The 20,362-nt window shown below is 45.2% G+C and overlaps 1 protein-coding gene across 6 annotated transcripts in view; it reads left to right on the top strand.

The window, feature by feature from the left end:
* LOC139276301 (leucine-rich repeat-containing protein 63) overlaps positions 1-20,362 on the top strand; it is a 357,062-nt gene that overhangs the window by 228,783 nt on the left and 107,917 nt on the right. For 2 of the 6 annotated variants that reach the window (XM_070894092.1, XM_070894086.1), the window contains exons 1-4: positions 1,457-1,518; positions 5,107-5,227; positions 14,747-15,160; positions 17,919-17,984. In XM_070894092.1, the coding sequence (XP_070750193.1) occupies positions 5,137-5,227; positions 14,747-15,160; positions 17,919-17,984 (571 nt within the window). In that variant the 5' untranslated portion in view covers positions 1,457-1,518; positions 5,107-5,136. Of the gene's footprint in view, positions 1-1,243; positions 1,359-1,456; positions 1,519-5,106; positions 5,228-14,746; positions 15,161-17,918; positions 17,985-20,362 lie in introns of those variants that run through there. The other 4 variants (XM_070894090.1, XM_070894091.1, XM_070894088.1 and 1 more) reach the window with 3 other exon arrangements.

Genomic DNA, 20,362 nt, shown 5'->3' with positions numbered 1-20,362 from the left:
GGCTGTGTGGTGGCCATAAAGGTCAGGATGGTGGTGAAGAGAGAGAGCTGAGTCAGCATATATATGTAAGCTGACTCAGACCTATGATGGTGCCCCCAGGGTCAGCATGTAGATAGGTCACACATTGTATCTTACTACATCTTTGGTTGAGCAATCCAAAACGAATCCCACAGCCCTGCTCTCTCCCCATGGTGCTGTTTCGATCCAATTTTTCCTTAAAAGATACAATCACCTCTGCCTCAACCACTCCTTCTTGCAAAGCCTTCCATGCTCCAACAACCCTTGCATAAATAACTGTTTCCTAACCTCTCTCTCCACTGACAGTTTTAAATTGATGATCAGTATATCTATACACAGTGCAGCAATGCATCAGCAGGACAACCCATCTCATTTTAGTCAATGGGCGGAAAACTTAACCAGCTAATCTGGGGCCAGGAGAGGTCTGATCCCGGACATTAGAAATGTTGCTAAGTAGGCTAAATTACTACATTTTGCAAAATATTCATGCACACAACAGCTTTCTTTCTAAATGCAAATTCCTATATAATTTTATGATTCAAGTGATTCGTACAGTCCTTAACAGATGGGGACCTGCAATTTAATGTTCATCTAAAAGCAATCGATAAAAAGGAAATCAATTCAGCCCGTAGCCTGTCACATGCCCTGCGGGTTGATAACCTTGCTTTAATTTCTCTGGGTTGAATGAATGGAGGATGACATTAGAAAATGTGCGGTATCCTATTCTACAGTCCATGCTTTACAATGCAACTTGCATAATTAACGTGCAATCCCTTATTTTACATTTTCTTCATCCACTGCGTTCTAAAGTGATTATTAATGATTCATGCCAATGCAGACGAATAACAAAATGCAATCGAGTTGATGCAATTAGATATTTTACGAACTCCAATTTGTTTATCTTAAATAACTTTCTTTCCCTAAATTTTAGTCACAACACGTTTCGCAGCTGCATTTCATCAGCTACCTCCAGCAAGCACTGCATTCCCTCAGAACTGTCAAGTACCTGCAAGTGTTCTTCCCAGCACCTGCCCATCCACTGACGGAGTGAACTGAACGCTAACCCCCTGTCCTTTCCCCGGCGTCGAACCTTCTGAATGCAAAATGTTAGCAGTCCATTGCGACAAACGGTACCTAACTGGACGTTCCCCCCCCCCCAACAGCACGTCCTCGATCGATGAGATCGGAGTGACGTCCCACTGTTGCCAGACCCACCTCTTCCTCGCTAAATAAATGTCGGTCGGCAATTCTGCTCCAACGCCTGACTTTTAGGCACCGTTTCGCACACGGGCTCATTTTTTTTGGTAAAGAGGGTTGCAGTGCCCCTGCCTCCGCGCGGAGTGAGTGAGATACAGAGGCGCCGGGCCGGGCAGGGCGGCGCGAGCTGCGAGCTGCACGCCTCAGGGCGAGACTGCGGCGGTTGCTAGGGCCGTTGCCATGGACGGTCGGCGTCTCGGCTGACTGGAGATGGCAGCGTTGCTGGACGCACCGTGGCCGCGGGTGAGGACAAGGGACGGCGATTCTCTGGCCTCTCACTAATGTGGAAAATACTGGAGTGAAAAAGAGTGGCCGGAGTTGCGTCTCAAGTACCGGCAGAGTTTAGCTGAGCTCAGTTGAGGTGGGCCGGGCCGGGCCGGGGGCCGGACTCAGTTGGGCCGAGCTGGGCCGGCGATTGCAGTTCCCAGAATCAGTGCCAAGGCTTCAGGTTGCGGGCAATGATCTGATGTGACGGCTGCTCACTTAAACCGGCTGAACTTGTATATTGTCTGTTTTATCGTAGATATTTTATTTTTACAATGCCAGCTTGGCTCAGTTGACAAAAAATAAGCAATGAAGTCCCATGGTACTGTCTGGTTCTTTTTCTTTGGCAATCCTTCGATTGATGAAGTAAGATTGTTCACCACCATAAAAAGAAAAATAGAGGATTTGAGTTCTAAGCCAACGTTTTTGTGAACATTTAAAAAAGAAAGCCTTTCATTTCTGTAGCGCCTTTCACAGCCTCTGGACGTCCCAAAGTGCTTTTCAGCCAGTGAAGTACTTTTTGAAGCTTCGTCATTGTTGTTATGTAGGAAATATGGCAGCAAATTTGCACGCAGCAAGCTCCCACAGACCGCAACGTGATAATGGTCAGATAATCTGTTTTTGGGTAGTGTTGAGGGATAAATATTGGCCAAATAGTACTATGGGATATTTTACGTCCATCTGAGAGGGCAGGCGGGGTCTCAGTTTAACATCTCATCCAAATGATGACACCTCCGACAGTGCAGCATTGTAGTGTCAGCCTGGATTTTGTGCTCTTAAGAACATACAATCATCTGATTCGGAGGTGAGAGTGCTATCAACTGAGCCACAGTTGACACTATAAATGGCTTTATAAACCAATCCTACAGAGATATTTTACCAATTGCGCCGAGCGGGGGGGCGGGTGGGTTAGGCAGGGACGTGGATCCAGGAGGTAAGTGTAAAGGCAATTAACTCCTGGATCCAGCAGTCCTCGCCTTTAGCTGGCGAATTTCACGAGGCCTGCAAAGCCAAGCAGCCAGAGTTCAATTTAAAACCGGATGTGGGCAGGTTCTAGTCAGATTCAGATTTTTAATGGGCTCAATTTTACCCAATTATCTGCACCATTTATTTGCTGCGTACTGTTTTTTTTGGAGTAAATTAAAATCTCCAAGTTTCCCCAAAGTTTCTGCGCTAGCGTAATTCACAGATACGATTTTTTTTTACATCATTGGGGGCCTAACCTACCACCCGCGCCAATTCTGGCTATTTATGCAAGTTTGGCCAACAACATTTTTCTTAAGATGGCATATGTGGCCACTCTGAAAAACCTTCTGGGCAGTTAACAAAATCAGCACAAGTAAGAGAATCATCACAGAAGATCCAGTTCCACAGCCGGGACAGCAGTGGCAGAGAGGGAGAGAGAGTGGGTAATTATAACCTCTGTTATTCCGACTCTAATCCCTTGATTTGTCTACAGATTCCTCTTTTATTTACAGATTCTGTAGTACAACTCCATTACAGGTTGACCCTCTCTTATCTAGAACCTTCGGGATCTGGCCTGTTCCAAATGAGGGATATTTCTGGATAAGAGGAGGTCAGGTGTTTTCAGTGTGGGTGTGTGCACGCCGATTAGCTGGAATGACTGTCAGTCAGTCTCAGCTCAACTTGGAGACCAAACAATTCTAGAGTTAGGATACTTTCAAAATCTATGGAATGGTTAGCTGATTCAAAATATTAAAAAGGTAAGTACTTTGAAAACATTTTCTAAACAAGTTTTCTTGGAATTTCCATCAGTGTGGTGTTGGCGGACCCCGAGGTGTTGTCGGGCTGTCGGGCCCCCTCGGAGCGTCAGCGGCTCGGGGGGAAAGCCTTTCGGCCTGGGCTAGGAGGGGCACCAACTCCGGAGAGAGAGGAAGGCCTTTCGGCCTGGGCTAGGAGCGGCACCGGCGGGGGGGCATGGGAAGGCCTTCCTGGGCTAGGAGCAGCAGCGGCTCCGGGGGGGGGGTTTCGGCCTGCTCTAGGAGCGGCACCGGCTCCGGGTGGGGGGGGGGGCACGGGGGGGTGGGGGGGGTGGGAAGGCCTTTCGGCCTGGGCTAGGAGTAGAACCAGCTTCTGGCGGGGGAGGGGTTCGGCCTGGGGCTAGGAGCGGCACCGGTGGGGGGGCATGGGAAGGTCTTTTGGCCTGGGCTAGGAGCAGCAGCGGCTCCGGGGGGGTTTCGGCCTGGGCTAGGAGCGGCACCGGCTCTGGGGGGGGGGGGGGGGACACGGGTGGGGGAGGCCTTTCAGCCTGGGCTAGGAGCGGCACCTGGCACTGAGGAGCGGGGGTGGGGGGGCGAGAGGGTCCTTTCCAATTCAGTTTACAGGATAAACTTTTGGCACAAAGACTCTTTAATATTTTCTTGTTGGTAAGCTGCTGCTTTAAATATGTGCAAGGCGCTTGTGCAGGTTGCTGTGAGCTGGCTAGAATGTCTTTTATGTTTTCAGCCTCAGCCTGCAGTGTGTCCTTCGGTTACTCTGGCAACCTGATCTTTTTGGCGCACATCTTAGGCTCCACCCACAGAGCTTAAGGACAATGTGCGCCGGGCCACATTCACAAGTTAAAACAGAGAAACTTTCAACTTTTTTTTGGCTTAGTTGGGCCCCAAAAAAACGGACGTAACTCTTCAAGTATGCCAAAAAACGGCATTGGGGAAAATTGAGCCCAATACCGTAATTTCCCATCCAACCCAAACCCACCTATTTTTGGGGTTAAAATTTCCCCCTATATCCCTTTGGTCTGGCCGCTGCTTAGTTCTCAATAAAATAGTTTTGTTTTGTCAGTTACCTGTAAATGTTCTTCACGGCACCTGCCTATCTACTGATGGAGTGAGCTGAACACTAGTCTCCTGTCCTTCCCCTGGTGCCCTTAATTCTGTTTGCAAAATGCTTCCAGTCCATTGTGGCAAACAGAGCTTAACTGACATTTTTTAAATTGTGTTTCCCATCTGATCATGGGTTAAAGCCTAATTTCCAGAACTTGAGCGTATAATCTAGGATGACACTCCAGTGCAGTAATGAGGGAGTGCTGCTGTGTCCAAGGGGCCATTATTCAGATTAGCTACTAAACCGAAGCCCTGTCTATGTTCAGGTGCATGCACTAGATTCTTTGATGCTCTGAAGTAGGGCAAGGACTTCTCCCTGTGTCCTGGCCAACATTTATCGTTCAACCAATATCACTAAAAAGTAGTTTAACTGGCTAACTGCTCATTATTCTCATTGCTGTTTGTGGGATCTTGATGTGTGCAAATTGGTAGCTGTATTTGCCTAGAAAACAACAGTGACTGCACTTTAAAAGTAATTCATTGTAAGGTAAATTGGATGTCCCGAGGACTTGAAATGCACTATTTAAATGCAAGTTCTTTAATTTTTATTAAAATCCCAAGTTACATAGACGGATATCTAATTATCAAAAAGGGCTACAATAAATACTGAAGGAACAACTGAAAATTTTTCTTTGCGATATCCTTAACCAAGTAATTTAATATGCTCTAATTAATGTGAAAGTTTGCATTTTGTTTCAATTAACTATTTGTTTGTGGTTGAAAGAAAACCCAGCAGGTTTGAACCAGGCACAACATGTCGAAACATCCAGAGCTTCTTCGAAGACCATTGCCACCAAAAGACGCATTACCTCTTTCGCCTCCAAAACCCAATCATAGACCTCCTGGTAAGTGCATTATTTACAGTGAACTTGACATACGGATTAACTGTACTAATTGTGGCAATAAAATGTTTAAGACCATTTACTTATTCTATTGTCTCGAATTGTTTTATTTCCAGAACATCTAATTGGTTTGCAGATGTATTTTTAAATGTTTGCTTTGTGTGATGCAATTTTTGTGTTTGGTTCTGTGCATTAGACAATTGATATGCATTACAATAGTGATACCTATCATTAAACCATTTCAAAAATGTACATATATTCATCAGATTTCTTATTGAGAGAAACATTTATAAACTTGTCATATTGGGCAGCTTGTTACCAACACAACCATTAGTAGTATAAATCTACTTTCTCAAATTAGACTGCAGCTGTGGTCTCAGGCTGGTACCTATGAGCACAATGCGCAGCTGACCCAAGTTATATTGCCGAGTGTGCATAGCTATGGACTGTACTAAGATCAGTAATTAAGCTTTCTGCATGGATGCTTTTATGGACCTCTGCTCCTTGGGCAGCTCATTTTTAATGTTGAGAGGGAGAGGCTTGGAGTGTCTGCTTTCTGATAACATTAAAAAGAAGTTCATAAAGTGGCTAAGTGATTCTGAGCACTTTCAGATTGCAACTTTACACTGGGTCAGAGTTATATTTGTGCGCCTACTGTGAGACAGCATTCTGAAGGCGACTTGGGAACCAGATCAGGAAAGTGGATATACAACTGCATCCCTAGTTTGTGTTAGTCACTATAATGGAACAAAATAAACTGCATTAGCAACTTTTGATCTATGAAGATGTGCTTTCAAACCAGAGGCCACAAGATAACAAGCAGGAATTCTTATTGACATTTTCCCCTACTGCTCCATAGTCTTGGGATGCTGAAGCCAATTTTAGCATATCTATCACTCCAAGTGAGGTCAACTTACTCATGACACATATTGAAGCTGATCTCTCTGGCTCAGCACTATATGTGCTGCATTTACCCACTGACCCATCACGAGCGCTGATTTGAGTATCATTTGGACCTAAAAGTCCAGTCAACTCCAATACATAAATGTAATTTTCAATGCATGGTACCCAAAATTGCACATACTATTCCATGTGGTTTTACCAGTTATGCTGCAAAGCATTGTAAAACAGGTGATATTGGATCAGCCGCCCATTATTTATCTCTCACGAGTTTTAGTTCCATCAGGGTCAAAATTACCTTGTGTGTGTGATCTCACTAAGGAAAAAGGACTAGGAGGCAATAAAAGGTTGTATTTGCAGTTATAACTTACTCTGTTTCCAGCTCTCTCCACCGGGCATTACATTTTCAAAATCACCTCTATGGTTCACAATAGTCCAAATTGTGTTCTGCCCATATCGAGCTGCTGTCTGCTGGAAATAGCCATTAATCCCTCTATATATCTACTACCAGAAAAAATTTAAAATAACTCTGTGTCCTTTTACAAACCCTTACATTTTTTGCAGACCATTAAATTTACTCCATCTAGACTCTGCCTTTAAAATAATTATTCTTAGTTTTCTAGTCTATTTCCTATTCACCATTTTGATTGAGCATACTGTCGTGCCATGCCTTTATAGATTTTAACTGTGCAGGTTGTTAAGTTTTTCATGTTAAAAATTGTATTTATATCTGCTTTTAATGTCAAAATAAACCAGGGGTGTAAGTAAAACCTGTTGCTGAGCCAGAGAAGGAAAGATTAGTTGGGGTGACCAAAAATCTTGGTCAGAGTGATGGGTTTTAATAAAAGAGAGAAAGGTGGGGGGCAGAGGGAATTAGGGAGGGAACTCCAAAGTGTGGGCCAGATGGCTGAAAGCGTGCACGCCAACGTTAGGGAAAAGGGAGAGTGATGCAGAGGAGGCCAGAGTTAAAGGAATGGAGAGTTTTTTTGGAGGGTGGGGCATGGGTTTGGAGGGCTGGAGAAAGTTAGAGATCAGAAGGGTTATGGCCACAAAGGGATTTAAACTCGAGGATAAGAATTTTAAATTTGTTGCGTAGGAGGAACGGGAGCCTTTGTAGGTCAACGGGAACTAGGGTAAATGTGCAAGTGGGATTAGGTACAGGTTAACATGGGCAGAAGAAGTTTGGTTGAGATAAAGTTTATAGAGGGTGGAAGATGAGAGACCAGTCAGAAGACCACTGGATTAATCAGGTTTGGAGCTGACAGAGTCATGGATGAGGGTTGCAGTGGCAGATATGCTGAAGTGGGGGCAGAAATGGATGATGTTACAGAGATGGAAGGAAACTGTCTTTGAGATAGAGAGCATATGGAGTACGAAGCTCATTTTGGGGTCAAATAGGATGCCAAGATTGCTTAACCTGAGCTATTGTCTGCACAGGATGGAGATGGTGGCTATGGTACAGGATTTTTGGCAGGGGTCAGAGATGATGGTTTCATTCTTCCCAATGTTTAGCTGGAGGAATTTATGGCTCATACAAGACTCAATGTCAGACAAACAGTTTGATAGCACAGATCCAGTGGAGGGATCAAAAGAGATGGTGGAGAGGTAGAATTGGGTGTCATCAGTGTATATGTGGAAGCTGACCCCATCTCTGATATAAAAAGAGTACAAAAGAAAATAATTTATGCTAAATCTTTATAAATCATTGGTTAGGCCTTGGCTGGAGTATTGTGTCCAATTCTGGGCTCCACTCTACAGGAAGGATGTGAAGGCATGAAGAGGGTGCAGAGGAGATTTACTAGAATGGTACCAGGGATGAGGGGCTTCAGTCATGTGGAGAGATTAGAGAACTTTGCATTGTTCGCTTTAGAGCAGAGAAGGTTGCGAGAATATTTAATAGAGGTGTTCAAAATTTTAGAGTAGATAGGAACAAACTGTTTCCATTGGCAGGAGGGTCGATAACCAGGGGACACAGATTTAAAATAATTGGTAAAAGAACCAAGGGGATATGAGGAGAATTAATTTTACGCAGCGAGTTGTGAAAATCTGGAATGCACATCCTGAAAGGAAGCAGATTCAATAATAGCTTTCAAAAGGGAACTGGATAAATACTTGAAAAGGAAACATTTGCAGGGCTATAGGGAAAGAGCAGTGCATCTATTTTGGATAGCTCTTTCAAAGAGCCGATGCAGGCATGACGGGAAATGCTACTATGGAGTCATACTAACCCAAACCCTCTGCTAACTAGTGATCTAGTCATCCGCAGCTACAAATATGCTCAAGCTACTGAAGAGAGTTGACCACTGAAGGATTTCAGCCATTCTTGACTCAGCCCCTTCTCGCAGGTTTCAGATGTGGTGTTAATCAAAACCACCAACCAGGATACTAGATTCTTTGATTTGTCAGAGGATTTGACTGAAATGTTTCAAGATCTTTTAGGACACATCAGAATAAAAAATATTAATCAACTGTAGCACTTTCAATTACATACAATAGGCTCAATTTTCCCCGGTCATTTGCGCCTTTTTTTGGCGTGCGGCGTTTTTTCTGGCGTATTTATTTTTTTCCAAGTTTCCCCCTATGCTCTGCGCTGGCCTAACTGACTTAGTTACGATTTTTCAAGGCCAGTTTTTCATGACGGTCCCTCATGTATGCGCCGGTTTTTTCAATTGTTCGCAGTTTGGCCAACGTTTTTTTTCTCTTAGGTTGGCGTATCTGGCCACCCCGAAAAACCTTCTGGTGAGTTAAGAAAACCAGCACACATTCACAAATCTGCGCTGAAAGACGCCATTGTTTTTAAATCGAAGATTTTGGAGGGAGTCAATAACACTGTCAAAATCAATAATAAAGTTCAACTTGTTTTTTACCTGTCAACGTTAGAAGTGTAAATTAGTTGGATTTTAGAAGTTTTCTAATTTTTTTACTCACTCACACGCAACCACCAAACGTCTTGAAGCAGGGCTAGAGGGTCGTAGGTTTGGCCGGCAGAATCGGCCTCGCGCTTGGACACAGCGGCTCGGGATTTAGCTATAAAACAAACTGTGTGGTTGGCGGGCGGGGGGGTGAATGGGGGAGGACAGTGAGAGAGCGAGGTGCCGATCGGAAGACTTGGAGCCCAGGGAGGGGAAGGGAGAGAGAGAGAAGTCACAAGACTCTAATTATTAAAGGCTGGGGTAGGGAGGGGGGCGCGGAGGGATAGAGGAGAAGAGAAGAGAAGAGAAGAGCGAGAGGTGCCAGTCGGAAGGCTTGGAGCCCAGGGAGGAGGAGGGAGAGAGAGAAGTAACAAGACTCAAGGAGTGGGGGGTGGGGGGGGGGGAGAGAGGAGAAGTCACAAGACCTTTGGGTGTGGTCCATCCATACAGACCTGGAGAGATACAATTGCAAACCTGTGCTGCCTGCTTTCCTGACGTTTTGAGCTTTTAAAGGTTTAAAGTATGGGGTCAATACTGACAATGCCATACCTTGTGCGAGCCTTCTGCATCATGGTGCTACGTAGGAGACAATTGATTCGACTTCATCACATCAGGAACATCAGAGCCTGTAGGGTGCTGGGCAGGAGGCCTTACCCACCTCGGGTATATCGAGACAGGCGTTCGTACCGCCATCTGAGTGATGCAGACTGTATCAGAAGGCTGCGTTTCCACAAAGAAATTGTAAGTGAGATCTGTGAGTTGGTCAAAGCAGACCTGCAACCTAGAAGCATCAGGAGGACTGCTTTGTCAGTTAAAGTGAAGGTTACAGCTGCACTTTCATTCTATGCCTCTGAATCGTTTCAAGTACAACTGAGGATGTGTGCGCCATCTGTAAGCATGCGACATATGTCTCCATTCGCCAGGTCACGGCTGCACTGTACGCACATAGGAATGACTTCGTAAAGTTCCCCATGACCGCCCAAGCAATCCATGACAGGGTTGTGGGCTTCTCCAGGATTGCTGGCTTCCCAAAGGTACAGCGCTGCATTGATTGTATTCACATCACCTTGCGAGCACCTTTGAAGGATTCCGAGATGTACAGGAACAGAAAAGGCTTCCACTCCATTAATCTACAGCTCGTGTGCGACGACATGCATCGCATCATGTCAGTCGAAGCAAGATACCCTGGTAGCACCCATGATGTGTTCATCCTACGCGACAGCGTTATATCTGCCATGTTTCAGCAGCAGCCAGAAGGGCAGAACTGGCTACTGGGAGACAAAGGATATGGCCTCGCCACCTGGTTCATGACGCCCTTACGCGTAACCCAGATGGAAGCTGACCGTCAATACAACATGTCGCACATTGTGAGGCGCAGCATCATTGAGAAGACCATTGGGATACTGAAACAGCATTTCCAATGCCTAGACCATTCGGAGGCTACTTGCTGTACTCCCCTGAGATTGTTGGTCAGTTCACTGTTGTGTGCTGCGTGCTGCATAACTTAGCCATCATGAGGCAGCAGCACCTGGTAGTGGAAGACCCACTTGCGGTGAGAGTGGCTGATGATAATAATGTGGAAGATGCAGGTGATGAGGAGGAGGAGGATGACGATGAGGAGGACAACGAGTATGAGGAAGCCATGCAAGTGCCCGAGGGTGGGCCATTGTGCTCCTTTAACAATTGCTCGAGCCTTGCGCCAGTAGCTTATCCGTGAATGCTTTACTGATGCCTGAGGGCTCAGCGACAACTATTGCACATGGACATGTTTACTGTTTGGAATTTTTCCATAAAGTTGTGTTGTGCTAATGGAACATGATTCAGCTTTAATGTAAAATATATTTTATTCAAAAGTTTACAATGTACTTAACTTTAATAAAATTATTCTTGGATCAAACTTTAATATCACTCTTTAAGATCACTTAAAAACTTTAAAATTACTTATAAACTTGTAAATTTACATAAATTACAAAAAAATTTTAATTTGAGAACAGTTACAACAGTAACAATAATAATAACAACAACAGCAAAGAAAGGCTGCATCCATCTCTCATCCCTCTTATTCTAAGACCGCCCGCTGTGCTTGGTCTTAGACACTCCACCATCCCTGCCTGCAGGCAGTGGCACAGTGTTTCTGGGCTTGATACCAAGCTTATTCTTTCTAACATCTCGGGTACTGCACACCTCTTGAGGGTGGGGGGGGGGGGGCGTCAGCATCAGGTAGCAAGTTGGAGGGCCCAGGTGGCAAGTTGGAGGTCCTGGCTTTGGGTTCTTCAGAGACTGGTGCAGGGATTGGAGTGGGAGTGACAGTTGATTCTGTCAATAGACGCGGGATCTGGGCGTGTTCCCTTATTGCAGCAGCTAACTCCAACATGCCATCCCTCATGTGCCCTGACAGTGTCTCAACGACCTGCAACATTCCCTCCCTCACGTTGAACAAAACTGTCTGAACTACCTGCAATATTCCCTCCCTCATGGTCAGTGATGTGATTTGCACTACCTCTGACATTCCCTCCCTCATGACCACTATTCCCTCACTGATGGTCCCGGATATCGTTCCCATTTCTCGTGTCATTGCTGTTACTTCTCCCGACAGTTCCGCTACCTCATCACTCACCCCAGGAGTGATCGGGTTAAGTCAATGCTCTCCGCACTCAATGACATCATCTGAACCACATCTGTTAGCACCTCAGGAGAGCGCGGTCGAGCTCTCCTCCCCATGGATGTGCCTCGCTGCACCACAACACTAGGACCCGCAACCTCGGAAGGCGGGGCCCTGGGTGTGCCTCGCTGCACCCCACCACTGGGACCCACAACCTTGGAAAGTGTGAAACCATGGAATGTCCCACCAACACTCAAACCACTAGTCACGGAAGGAGCTGTCACCTCCATGAGTGGCACCTCCTCCAAAGTCAGTACAACACCAGTGGGAGCTTCATCCAACTACATCCCCTCCCCCTCACCCCCATGGATGGTTTGGAAGATATTCTCCTCTTCAGGCTCGTCCGCACCTGAATCATCTTCTGCATTGTAAGGGTTGGTCTCAAGTTCTGCAAAATATAACAGAACAGTCAAATGGAGTGGGCAGGATGGGTGGCATGAGTAGGATCACACATCACAGGCCAGGCAGCAGGTTGATTTGAAGGGCCACGTTGAACTTGCAGGACTTACCCTCCCTCGAAAGTGGGCCCAGCTTGTGCAGTACTGATTGCTTTTTTCCAGGCAGGACTCATCAAAGCAGCGACCCTCGCTTCCAAGGGTGTCAGTAGGTGCAGATTTGCCGGCCTTCTCCTGTTCGAGTTCTTTCCCTTTTATTATGTACCACCTTCCTCTGCAAAGATGAAAATGCAACTTTTTAGAGAGGGTGCCTTTCTGCTGAGTGGGACATATACAGCTGGTCACATTTACAATTGCAATTGCAATTCCACTGAAAAATTTAAATATTACTTACACTAACTACTTGACCAAGGTCCTGCCATTTCTTTTTACACTGGCCTCCAGATCTTGTGGTGGTCACCACTGCGCAGTAAACTTCTGCAACTTGGTTCCAGCGTTTCTTCATTTCTTTGGGTGGAATCTTTATGTGACCTATGCTAGTGTCCAGCTCCTGCCATCTGTTCTCAATTACAGTAATTAGTGCCGCCACTTCTTCCTGTAAGAAATTCTTGGTCCTTGCACTGTGTTGCATCTTGTCTTGCTCCAGCTGCGATTTTTCCAATGCTCTCTCACAGCGCTCAACGTTCTCACACACACAACTGGCTCTTTAAAAATAGCCGATTGCCAAATCTGAGCTGTACTGAGCATGCGCGTCCATTGGAACGACGTCAAAAACTAACTTTTTTTGGCGCAGACAGCAGGCTCCGCTCCCCGAGGAGACTGGACACGCTGCGCGGCGCAAAATTCGAATTATACATCGGGGAAACTTTGGCAAAATATTTCTAGCGCATATCTGGCCTAGAAAAATGGGCGTAACTCTGGCAATATGCCAGAAAATGGGCTTGGGGAAAATTGAACCTATTGTCTTCCATTCTGTAGTATTCAAAACATTACCAAAGCTTGTGGAATAAGCCTGTGGTGTGGAAACTTTGAAATTAAGAACTTGGACATTTGAACAACATATTAACCTCTCTATTATCAGGCTGGAGCCACTTATAGAATTGCCAATCACAGATGTATAACCCATAAATACTTTTTCAGATGAGCTGGCTGGGTTTGACCCCATGAGGGTAATTTCCCCCCTCCTCCTCCCCGCCCAGAACGGGTGGGACAATGTTGGTGCGGGGGTGGGGAGGTTAAATTGTTTAAAATGTGAAACCTGACTCCAACCCGCTGCAAACATGCCTACTTCTGATTTAACTGGGGCGGGTTTGGGATCTGTCGAGTAACCCACTCTTGAGAGGCAGGTCGGTAATTCTAATATTTAAATGAGGTTCTGTTCCTCAGATTTTGGGAGTGATTTTAATTTAATGGCTGCGAGCTATGCTTCCCAAGGCTTAGGAATCCTGGCAGCTGAAGGGAACCGGGGGCTACCAGATACAGCACTGCTTGTGGGCCAGGAAGAGCAGGTCCATCAAGCAAACCTGCCATGGTCTCTTCCCCCGCCTCCTCCCCGGCACTTGGCCGACACCTCCCTGGTGATCCAATCTCTCCTCCCCTGCAATCTGCCACCCCCACCACTGAGATCTCTCCCTCACTCCCCCCCCATCCTTTCTGCTGTGCTCTGAGACCCTCCCACGACCTTCGAACTTCTCGATTGCTGGGGACCTTCCCCAGCAGTCCCTGACTGCTGCCTTGTAGCGCAGACTTGCCCTCCTGGCAGCCATCCAGCCTTTAATCTAACCGGATGTTGGGCAGGAAATGTAGTAAAAGAAGTCTAAAGAGGTCCTGTTGTTAAATTCAGCAGGACCTGTACATTCCCGATATTTCCAGGTTTCCCAGCTACTGATGGATGCCCCTGCTCCCTCCCATATATTTTTGAAAGGGCTAGTGAAGAAAGTTTTTAGTCTGTGTGCTTTAAAAAAAAATTTGTTCCTGGGAATTGAGCGTCGCTGGCAAGGCCAGCTTTTATTGCCCATCCCTAATTGCCCTTGAGAAGGTGATGGTGAGCCGCCTTCTTGAACCTCTGCAGTCCTTGTGGTGAATGTACTCCCACAGTGCTGTTAGGGAGGGAGTTCCAGGATTTTGTCCCAGCGACGATGAAGGAACGGCGATAAAGTTCCAAGTCAGGATGGTGTGTGACTTGGAGGGGAACCTGGAGGTGGTGGTGTTCCCATGCGCCTGATGCCCTTGTCGTTCTAGGTGGTATAGGTCTTGGGTTTGGGAGGTGCTGCCGAAGAAGCCTGCAGTGCAACTCACCAAATGCTTTTACTGATAGTAAAGTATCCAAATCCGTGATCTATTCTGCAAAAATGCTTCTCCTTTTTTCCTCACAGCAGTATTCAGCCAATTTCTGTGCTGTGTTTTTCACGTGCATGATAACATTTACATTTCAGGTTGTTTCAGAAACTTTACAGTAAACATTCCAACTGTATTTGCCAGAATGTAAAAGTGTTTGTTTTGTTGTACTGGTTATGTTTATCAACAGTGTATGTTTCTCATGTTGACAGTGTTTTGGTCACTCAACAGAAAGATTGCAATACAACAGTGTAGTAACTTGAAAAAAGACTTAGAATTTTTAAACCGTTTTACAGCCTTTTTTAATATATTACAGATAAAATTTCAACGAAAAAGGCATTAGTCCCTCATGGTGAATACAAGAAAGAACATGACTCTAGCAACCAACCAGAGATTATGGATGGAACAATGACCTACAGGTCAAATGGATTACCTTCCCGCAGTATTATTGTACACCGACAGGATGATCCGATTTTTGCAGAGAATAACTTTCGGTACTATATTCCAGTTGAGTTCAGACTAGATGATTTTCTTCTGAAACCTAGGGTGTTTCCTCTGCCTTCAAATGATAAAAAGGTAGTTTTATCCAGCTATAACTACAAAAAAATCGTGAAGCTCCTTGCCTCTGAGTTATGGAACCATGACCAGGAAAAAGTGAACATAATAGAATTACCTATCGATGATATTCCAGCAGTATCGAGACGAATCCCTCAGAGACAGCGTATTCTTGGTATGATATTTCTAATACATTGGGAAAGTTACACTAAAATTCTAGGAATGTCTTCCTTGCAAAAGGAAATTTCTACAAATAGCTGAGAAGATGATCTTTTCAGAGATTTTAAAAGTAGATTTTCTTGATTAACTCCTGGAAAATATATTTGGAAGTAGGAGGGGCAGAACTAAAGTTAGCTTCAGTATCCTTGCGGTTGGAGAAGGGCGGGAGACAGCTTTCCCATTCCTTATTGCCGTATAACAACCCCTGCTGGAAGAGCATGTGGGTGGTCATTGGTTGAGAACAGGAACATTGTAACCTGTGATGTCCCCTGCAGTATAATAGTGCGACAACATTCATTTGAAAGATTCACACATGAAGTATGGCTGGTAAGACAGATACTCCAGTGAAGAGTCCAAGCCTTCTTGACAGGAAAAGGAGGGGACAAAATTGGCAGAGGCAAAGGGGAAAAACAACTTGTGGGAGAAATTTTGGAGCGCCAGTTTTTGGGTGACCCCCACCCCCAGTCACAAATGGTGAGGTCTGAGTAGCACCAGATATTGGGCCCCCGGATCTTATTGTACCGAAGACGGCACTGTGGTTGGAGACCGGAGAGGTAAGTACTGCAAATATGGATCACTGCTAATGCAGCGGCCCACAGGTGAGAGGCGGGGTTGGGCTTGGAGGGTTAGGTGGGTGGGGGATTGGAATTGGAGGCAGGGGAGCGAGGCATCAGTCGGGAGTGACTGGGGCCTCTGGTGTCGGGGAGGTATCGGGGTTGGAGGGATCAGGACAGTGGAGGTCGGGACCAGTGCCTGGTGGTTGGGGATCTCATGACTGGGAGAGGCAGCAATCAGGATGGTGCTTGTGGTAAGTACATAATTTTTTTTAAAATAGGCGATATTTAGCGTTGGTTTGCTATGAGGAGCTGACTGCCTCGGGGCAAATCAGTGTTGCAGCAGGGACCTGAATCAGGCGTTGGCCCCTTATTTGCATATGCAAAGATACTGGCCTGCTTCAGGCGTGGGTACAGAACACCTTGCCCAGTATTATGAGCGGTGGAGTTTCTGCTGTCATTTCGGGCCCTTAAGAGGCCGTGTAGCGCCTGAAAAACAGACACAGTGCGGCACAATTGAACCCCCATTATGTCCAGGCTTCCAGCATAGAAACCATTCACAAGTCTTGGGGGGCATGATTAGGTAGCATCAATGGGTTTGAAATCCAGCTCGGATTGAGAGGCATGAAAGCCTCTTGTCAGCTGTAATAGTCCCTTGCCAAATGATTATAAGCTGTCAGAGCTGTTAGTTTTGGGCATGGGGCCATAGCATGAATTCCCTGCAAATCAGCAGAAATTGGTACTAAATTAGCAATCTGCCTCAGAGGAGCTATAAGAATGGCTGGTGTAGGAAATGGAAGATAAAATGACGCAATAAAATCGTGGCACCAGCTGGCTTTGAAGTGTGACAAAAAAAAAGTTCTGAAAATGTGATTCTGTTAATGAGTTACTGAGGAAAAAAAGGTACTCTTTTTTTTGTTGGAAGAGTTGCATCTCAGAGAATACAAGGTGTTCTTCTAGGGATATTACTAATTCTGTGTCAAAACCAGCACTTGATAATTGTTAATGTGTAATAATTCTGTGGGTTAACATTAATTCACTTACCCACACTTTTAAACTTGCTCCTGGCAGTAAAATTTCAAACACACAGACCCCTGTTTTGTCTGTCAACTGCTTTTAAACAGCAATTAAGGCAGAGCATGCCAATTTAGTTCGAATGACCTTTTTTGTGTGTTAATTGCTCCCATATACTGGTATCAAAGCACTGCAAGGAGCAGCAGCGTTCTAATAGTGAGACAAAAATGGAAGATGGACGGAAAAGCACTTTATTTAGACAGACATAGCTTCAAACTAATCCATGATTTAATTTACATAAAATGAACAGAGTGCAATTTTCACTGTGAAAACAGTCAATTTCCTCTGCTCCTCAGTTAAACTTTTCTAGCTAAGCTAATAAAATCTAGCTGGTCTGCACTTTCTATTGCTGCTTGTTTCAGGAATGGCTCACCCGCTGTGTCTGGGTGAGTGAGAATTATTTTTCCCCTCAAGTATGCAGTATGAGGGTTGGCCAACAGAGCAGGCAAGCAAGATCACCACCTTGACTGAAAACCTCTCCCTGAAACACCTCCCCTTTGATCCAGGACACCTGGTTCCCAAATGTCTGCCCCAGTCAAAACCAACTGAGCAAAGGGAATGAAACAATGCATGACCTCTCAGATGTTACAAAGAAGCCAACTTGTCAAAATAGCATGAAATGCCTGAGATTGTACATAAAAAGAGAAAAAAAGACTTGCATTTATTTAGAAACATAGAAACATAGAAAATAGGTGCAGGAGCAGGCCATTCAGCCCTTCTAGCCTGCACCGCCATTCAATGAGTTCATGGCTGAACATGAAACTTCAGTACCCCCTTATACGCCTTTTGCGACCACCGGGACGTTCCAAGGTGCTCTACAGCTAATTAAGTACTTTTGAAGTGTTGTAATCCACAACCATCCTCAGCCAGAAGTGCCAAGTGGATGATCTATCTCGGCCTCCTCCTGAGATCCCCGCCATCATAGATGCCAGTCTTTAAGGGCACCGAGGGATAGGAAACCTTGCCAGCAATATGCACAACCTAAGCCTGAATTTGCCAGAACTAATAACACCAGTGAACTTTCACATTGTAAATCAACCTATTGATATTCTCTTGTTCTAATAACTAGGAATTTTATCCTTCCAGAAATAATTGCTGCTGCTAGAAACCAAGAAAGTGAATTCAAAACTGCTGCCAGCCCAGAATTGGCAGGTAATAAAAAAATAAACAAATTATAGCATTTTAAGAATAAACTCCTAATGGAATGTAAAAACACAATCACATCAGTAGAACATTTGCCATAATACTCAGCTATATTATGTTTGAGAAATCATCATACTTTGTTCAGTGTAGTATTGTGGGACATTTAGTACAAAGGAAGTATATCAGCAAATAGCATAAAATTACATTTAAATATAGAAATCTCATGGCAGAGTGTGGTATGTAGAGGTTACATCATGAATACATGTAGGATAGCATATTTACTTTATCAATTGATACATTTTGAAATAAGACTTAAATATAAATGTCTACTTTATCAATTGATACATTTTGAAATAAGACTTCTTAAATATAAATGTCTACTTTATCAATTGATACATTTTGAAATAAATCTTCTTAGACAGTTTTAAGAAGACATGTAGATAGATACTGGCTTTCCTTCTTTATTTTCAGATACTGAGCTCTCAAGGTTGATAACTTAGTTCACCTCGGAATTCACACGGTTTCTTACAGACCCTGTCAGCATCTTTGGCATCAAATTAAGTTGCATAACATCCAGTGGCATATAAGGTCACAGAAAAATAAAATCATTTGTTGAGTGCTATTATGTATGTAGGGTTTGAACTTCAAACGGCAGAAGGTCAACAACAACTTGCACCTCTATAATGCCTTTAATATAGCAAAACATTCTAAGGTGCTACAAGGGCAACAGGGTAGGGAAATTCAGACACCAAACAAGAATTAAGGGAATAATCCAGTGAAGTAATAAAAAGTGAAGTTGAAGAGTGATCTAAACTTAGAATGGAGGGTGCGAGCTGGGATGTAGGGCTAGGGGATATTGCAGAATATAGGATGTATTTGTGCCATGGACTACCTGTAGGTAAGAATAAGGATTTTGAAGTCATTTTAATTGAAGTGAATGTGCTGGCGTCAGTGAGAACAAGGATAAAATGGGGACAGCGTTCGCAACCATCCTCAGCCAGAAGTGCCAAGTGGATGATCTATCTCGGCCTCCTCCCGAGGTCCCGCCATCATAGATGCCAATCGTCAGCCAATTCGACTCATTCTATGTGATATCAAGAAATGGCAGAACGCACCGGGCACAGCAAAAGCTATTGCCCAGGTATGTCCTGTCCACAAAAGCAGGACAAATCCAATTGACAGTGCTATCAAGTGGCACTTAATCACAACCATCCTGGCTGTAGTGCTGAAAACTTGTTCTCCAGAACTAGCCACATCTCTAGCCAAGCTGTTCCAGTGCAACTACAACACTGGCATCTACCCGATAAAGTGGAAAATTGCCCAGGTCTGTCCAGTACACAAAAAGCAGGACAAATCCAATTGACAGTGCTATCAAGCGACATTTACTCACCAATAACCTGCTTACCAATGCTCAGTTTGGGTTCCGCCAGGATCACTCGGCTCCAGACCTTATTATAGCCTTGGACAAAAGAGCTGAATTCCTGAGGTGAGAGTGACTGCCCTTGATATCAAGGCAGCATTTGATTGTGTTGTGTATGCATGCCTGTTTACTCTGTGATGTCTGTAACACTGTTATGCAACACTGAATGCTCAGCATGTTGAATCTCAGCAACTTTCAGCAATTTACCGATGGGGAAGATTGGGACGCTTTTGTAGAAAGATTGGAACACTTAAGGAGACTGGCTGCACCGTGCGACTTTGGCGACCACCTAAATGAAGCACTTAGGGACTCTAAACTGACGAGAGCAGTGCACCGCATTGATACTTCTAAGGGCAGAAACGCTGCCCAGAGTCCCGCAACCCTGAGTCCGCCACATGGGGCAAACCGGCTAGCCCCGTGCTGGCGCTGTGGAGGAAACTCCAGGGCCCACCAGTACCGTTACATAGACTATGAATGCAAAGAGAAAAGGCACCCTCAAAGGATGTGCAGAGAAAGCTTTACTCACCGCGTCTCTGATGAGTTGGCTGATCACCGGGGCTCTGACACAGAGGAAGGTGAAGTTGCTTAACCCTGGAAGAAGAGTATGGAACTCATACCTGCTCCACCGAAAGTTCTCTGTGGGCGATGAAAGTAGACGTCGACGGGGTTTCAGTTTCTATGGAGAGCGACACAGGGGCGAGCCAGTCTATGATGAGCCAAGCGACCTTTGAAGAACTTTGAATGAATCCCGCCAATCGACCACAACGGCAGCCTGTCCAAGTGAAGCTGCTCCCAGGCCTCCGGGCTCCGGCAATCGACCTCAAACATGGATCCATCGCTGAATCCCGAGGTTCCACTGTCCAGCTCAACTGCCCACAGCACCCTGGCAAAATCTCCAAGACCGAGGATCCAAACTCCACTTTCCAGGCCGGGGCAGCACTCCCAAGAGGTGAACATCAACGAAAGA

The sequence above is a fragment of the Pristiophorus japonicus genome, chromosome 11 (genome assembly GCF_044704955.1).
Source record: "Pristiophorus japonicus isolate sPriJap1 chromosome 11, sPriJap1.hap1, whole genome shotgun sequence".
Classification (NCBI taxonomy): Eukaryota; Metazoa; Chordata; class Chondrichthyes; family Pristiophoridae; genus Pristiophorus; species Pristiophorus japonicus.
The sequence above is the reverse complement of the archived record's forward strand: the minus strand, read 5'-3'. Positions and strand labels throughout refer to the sequence as shown.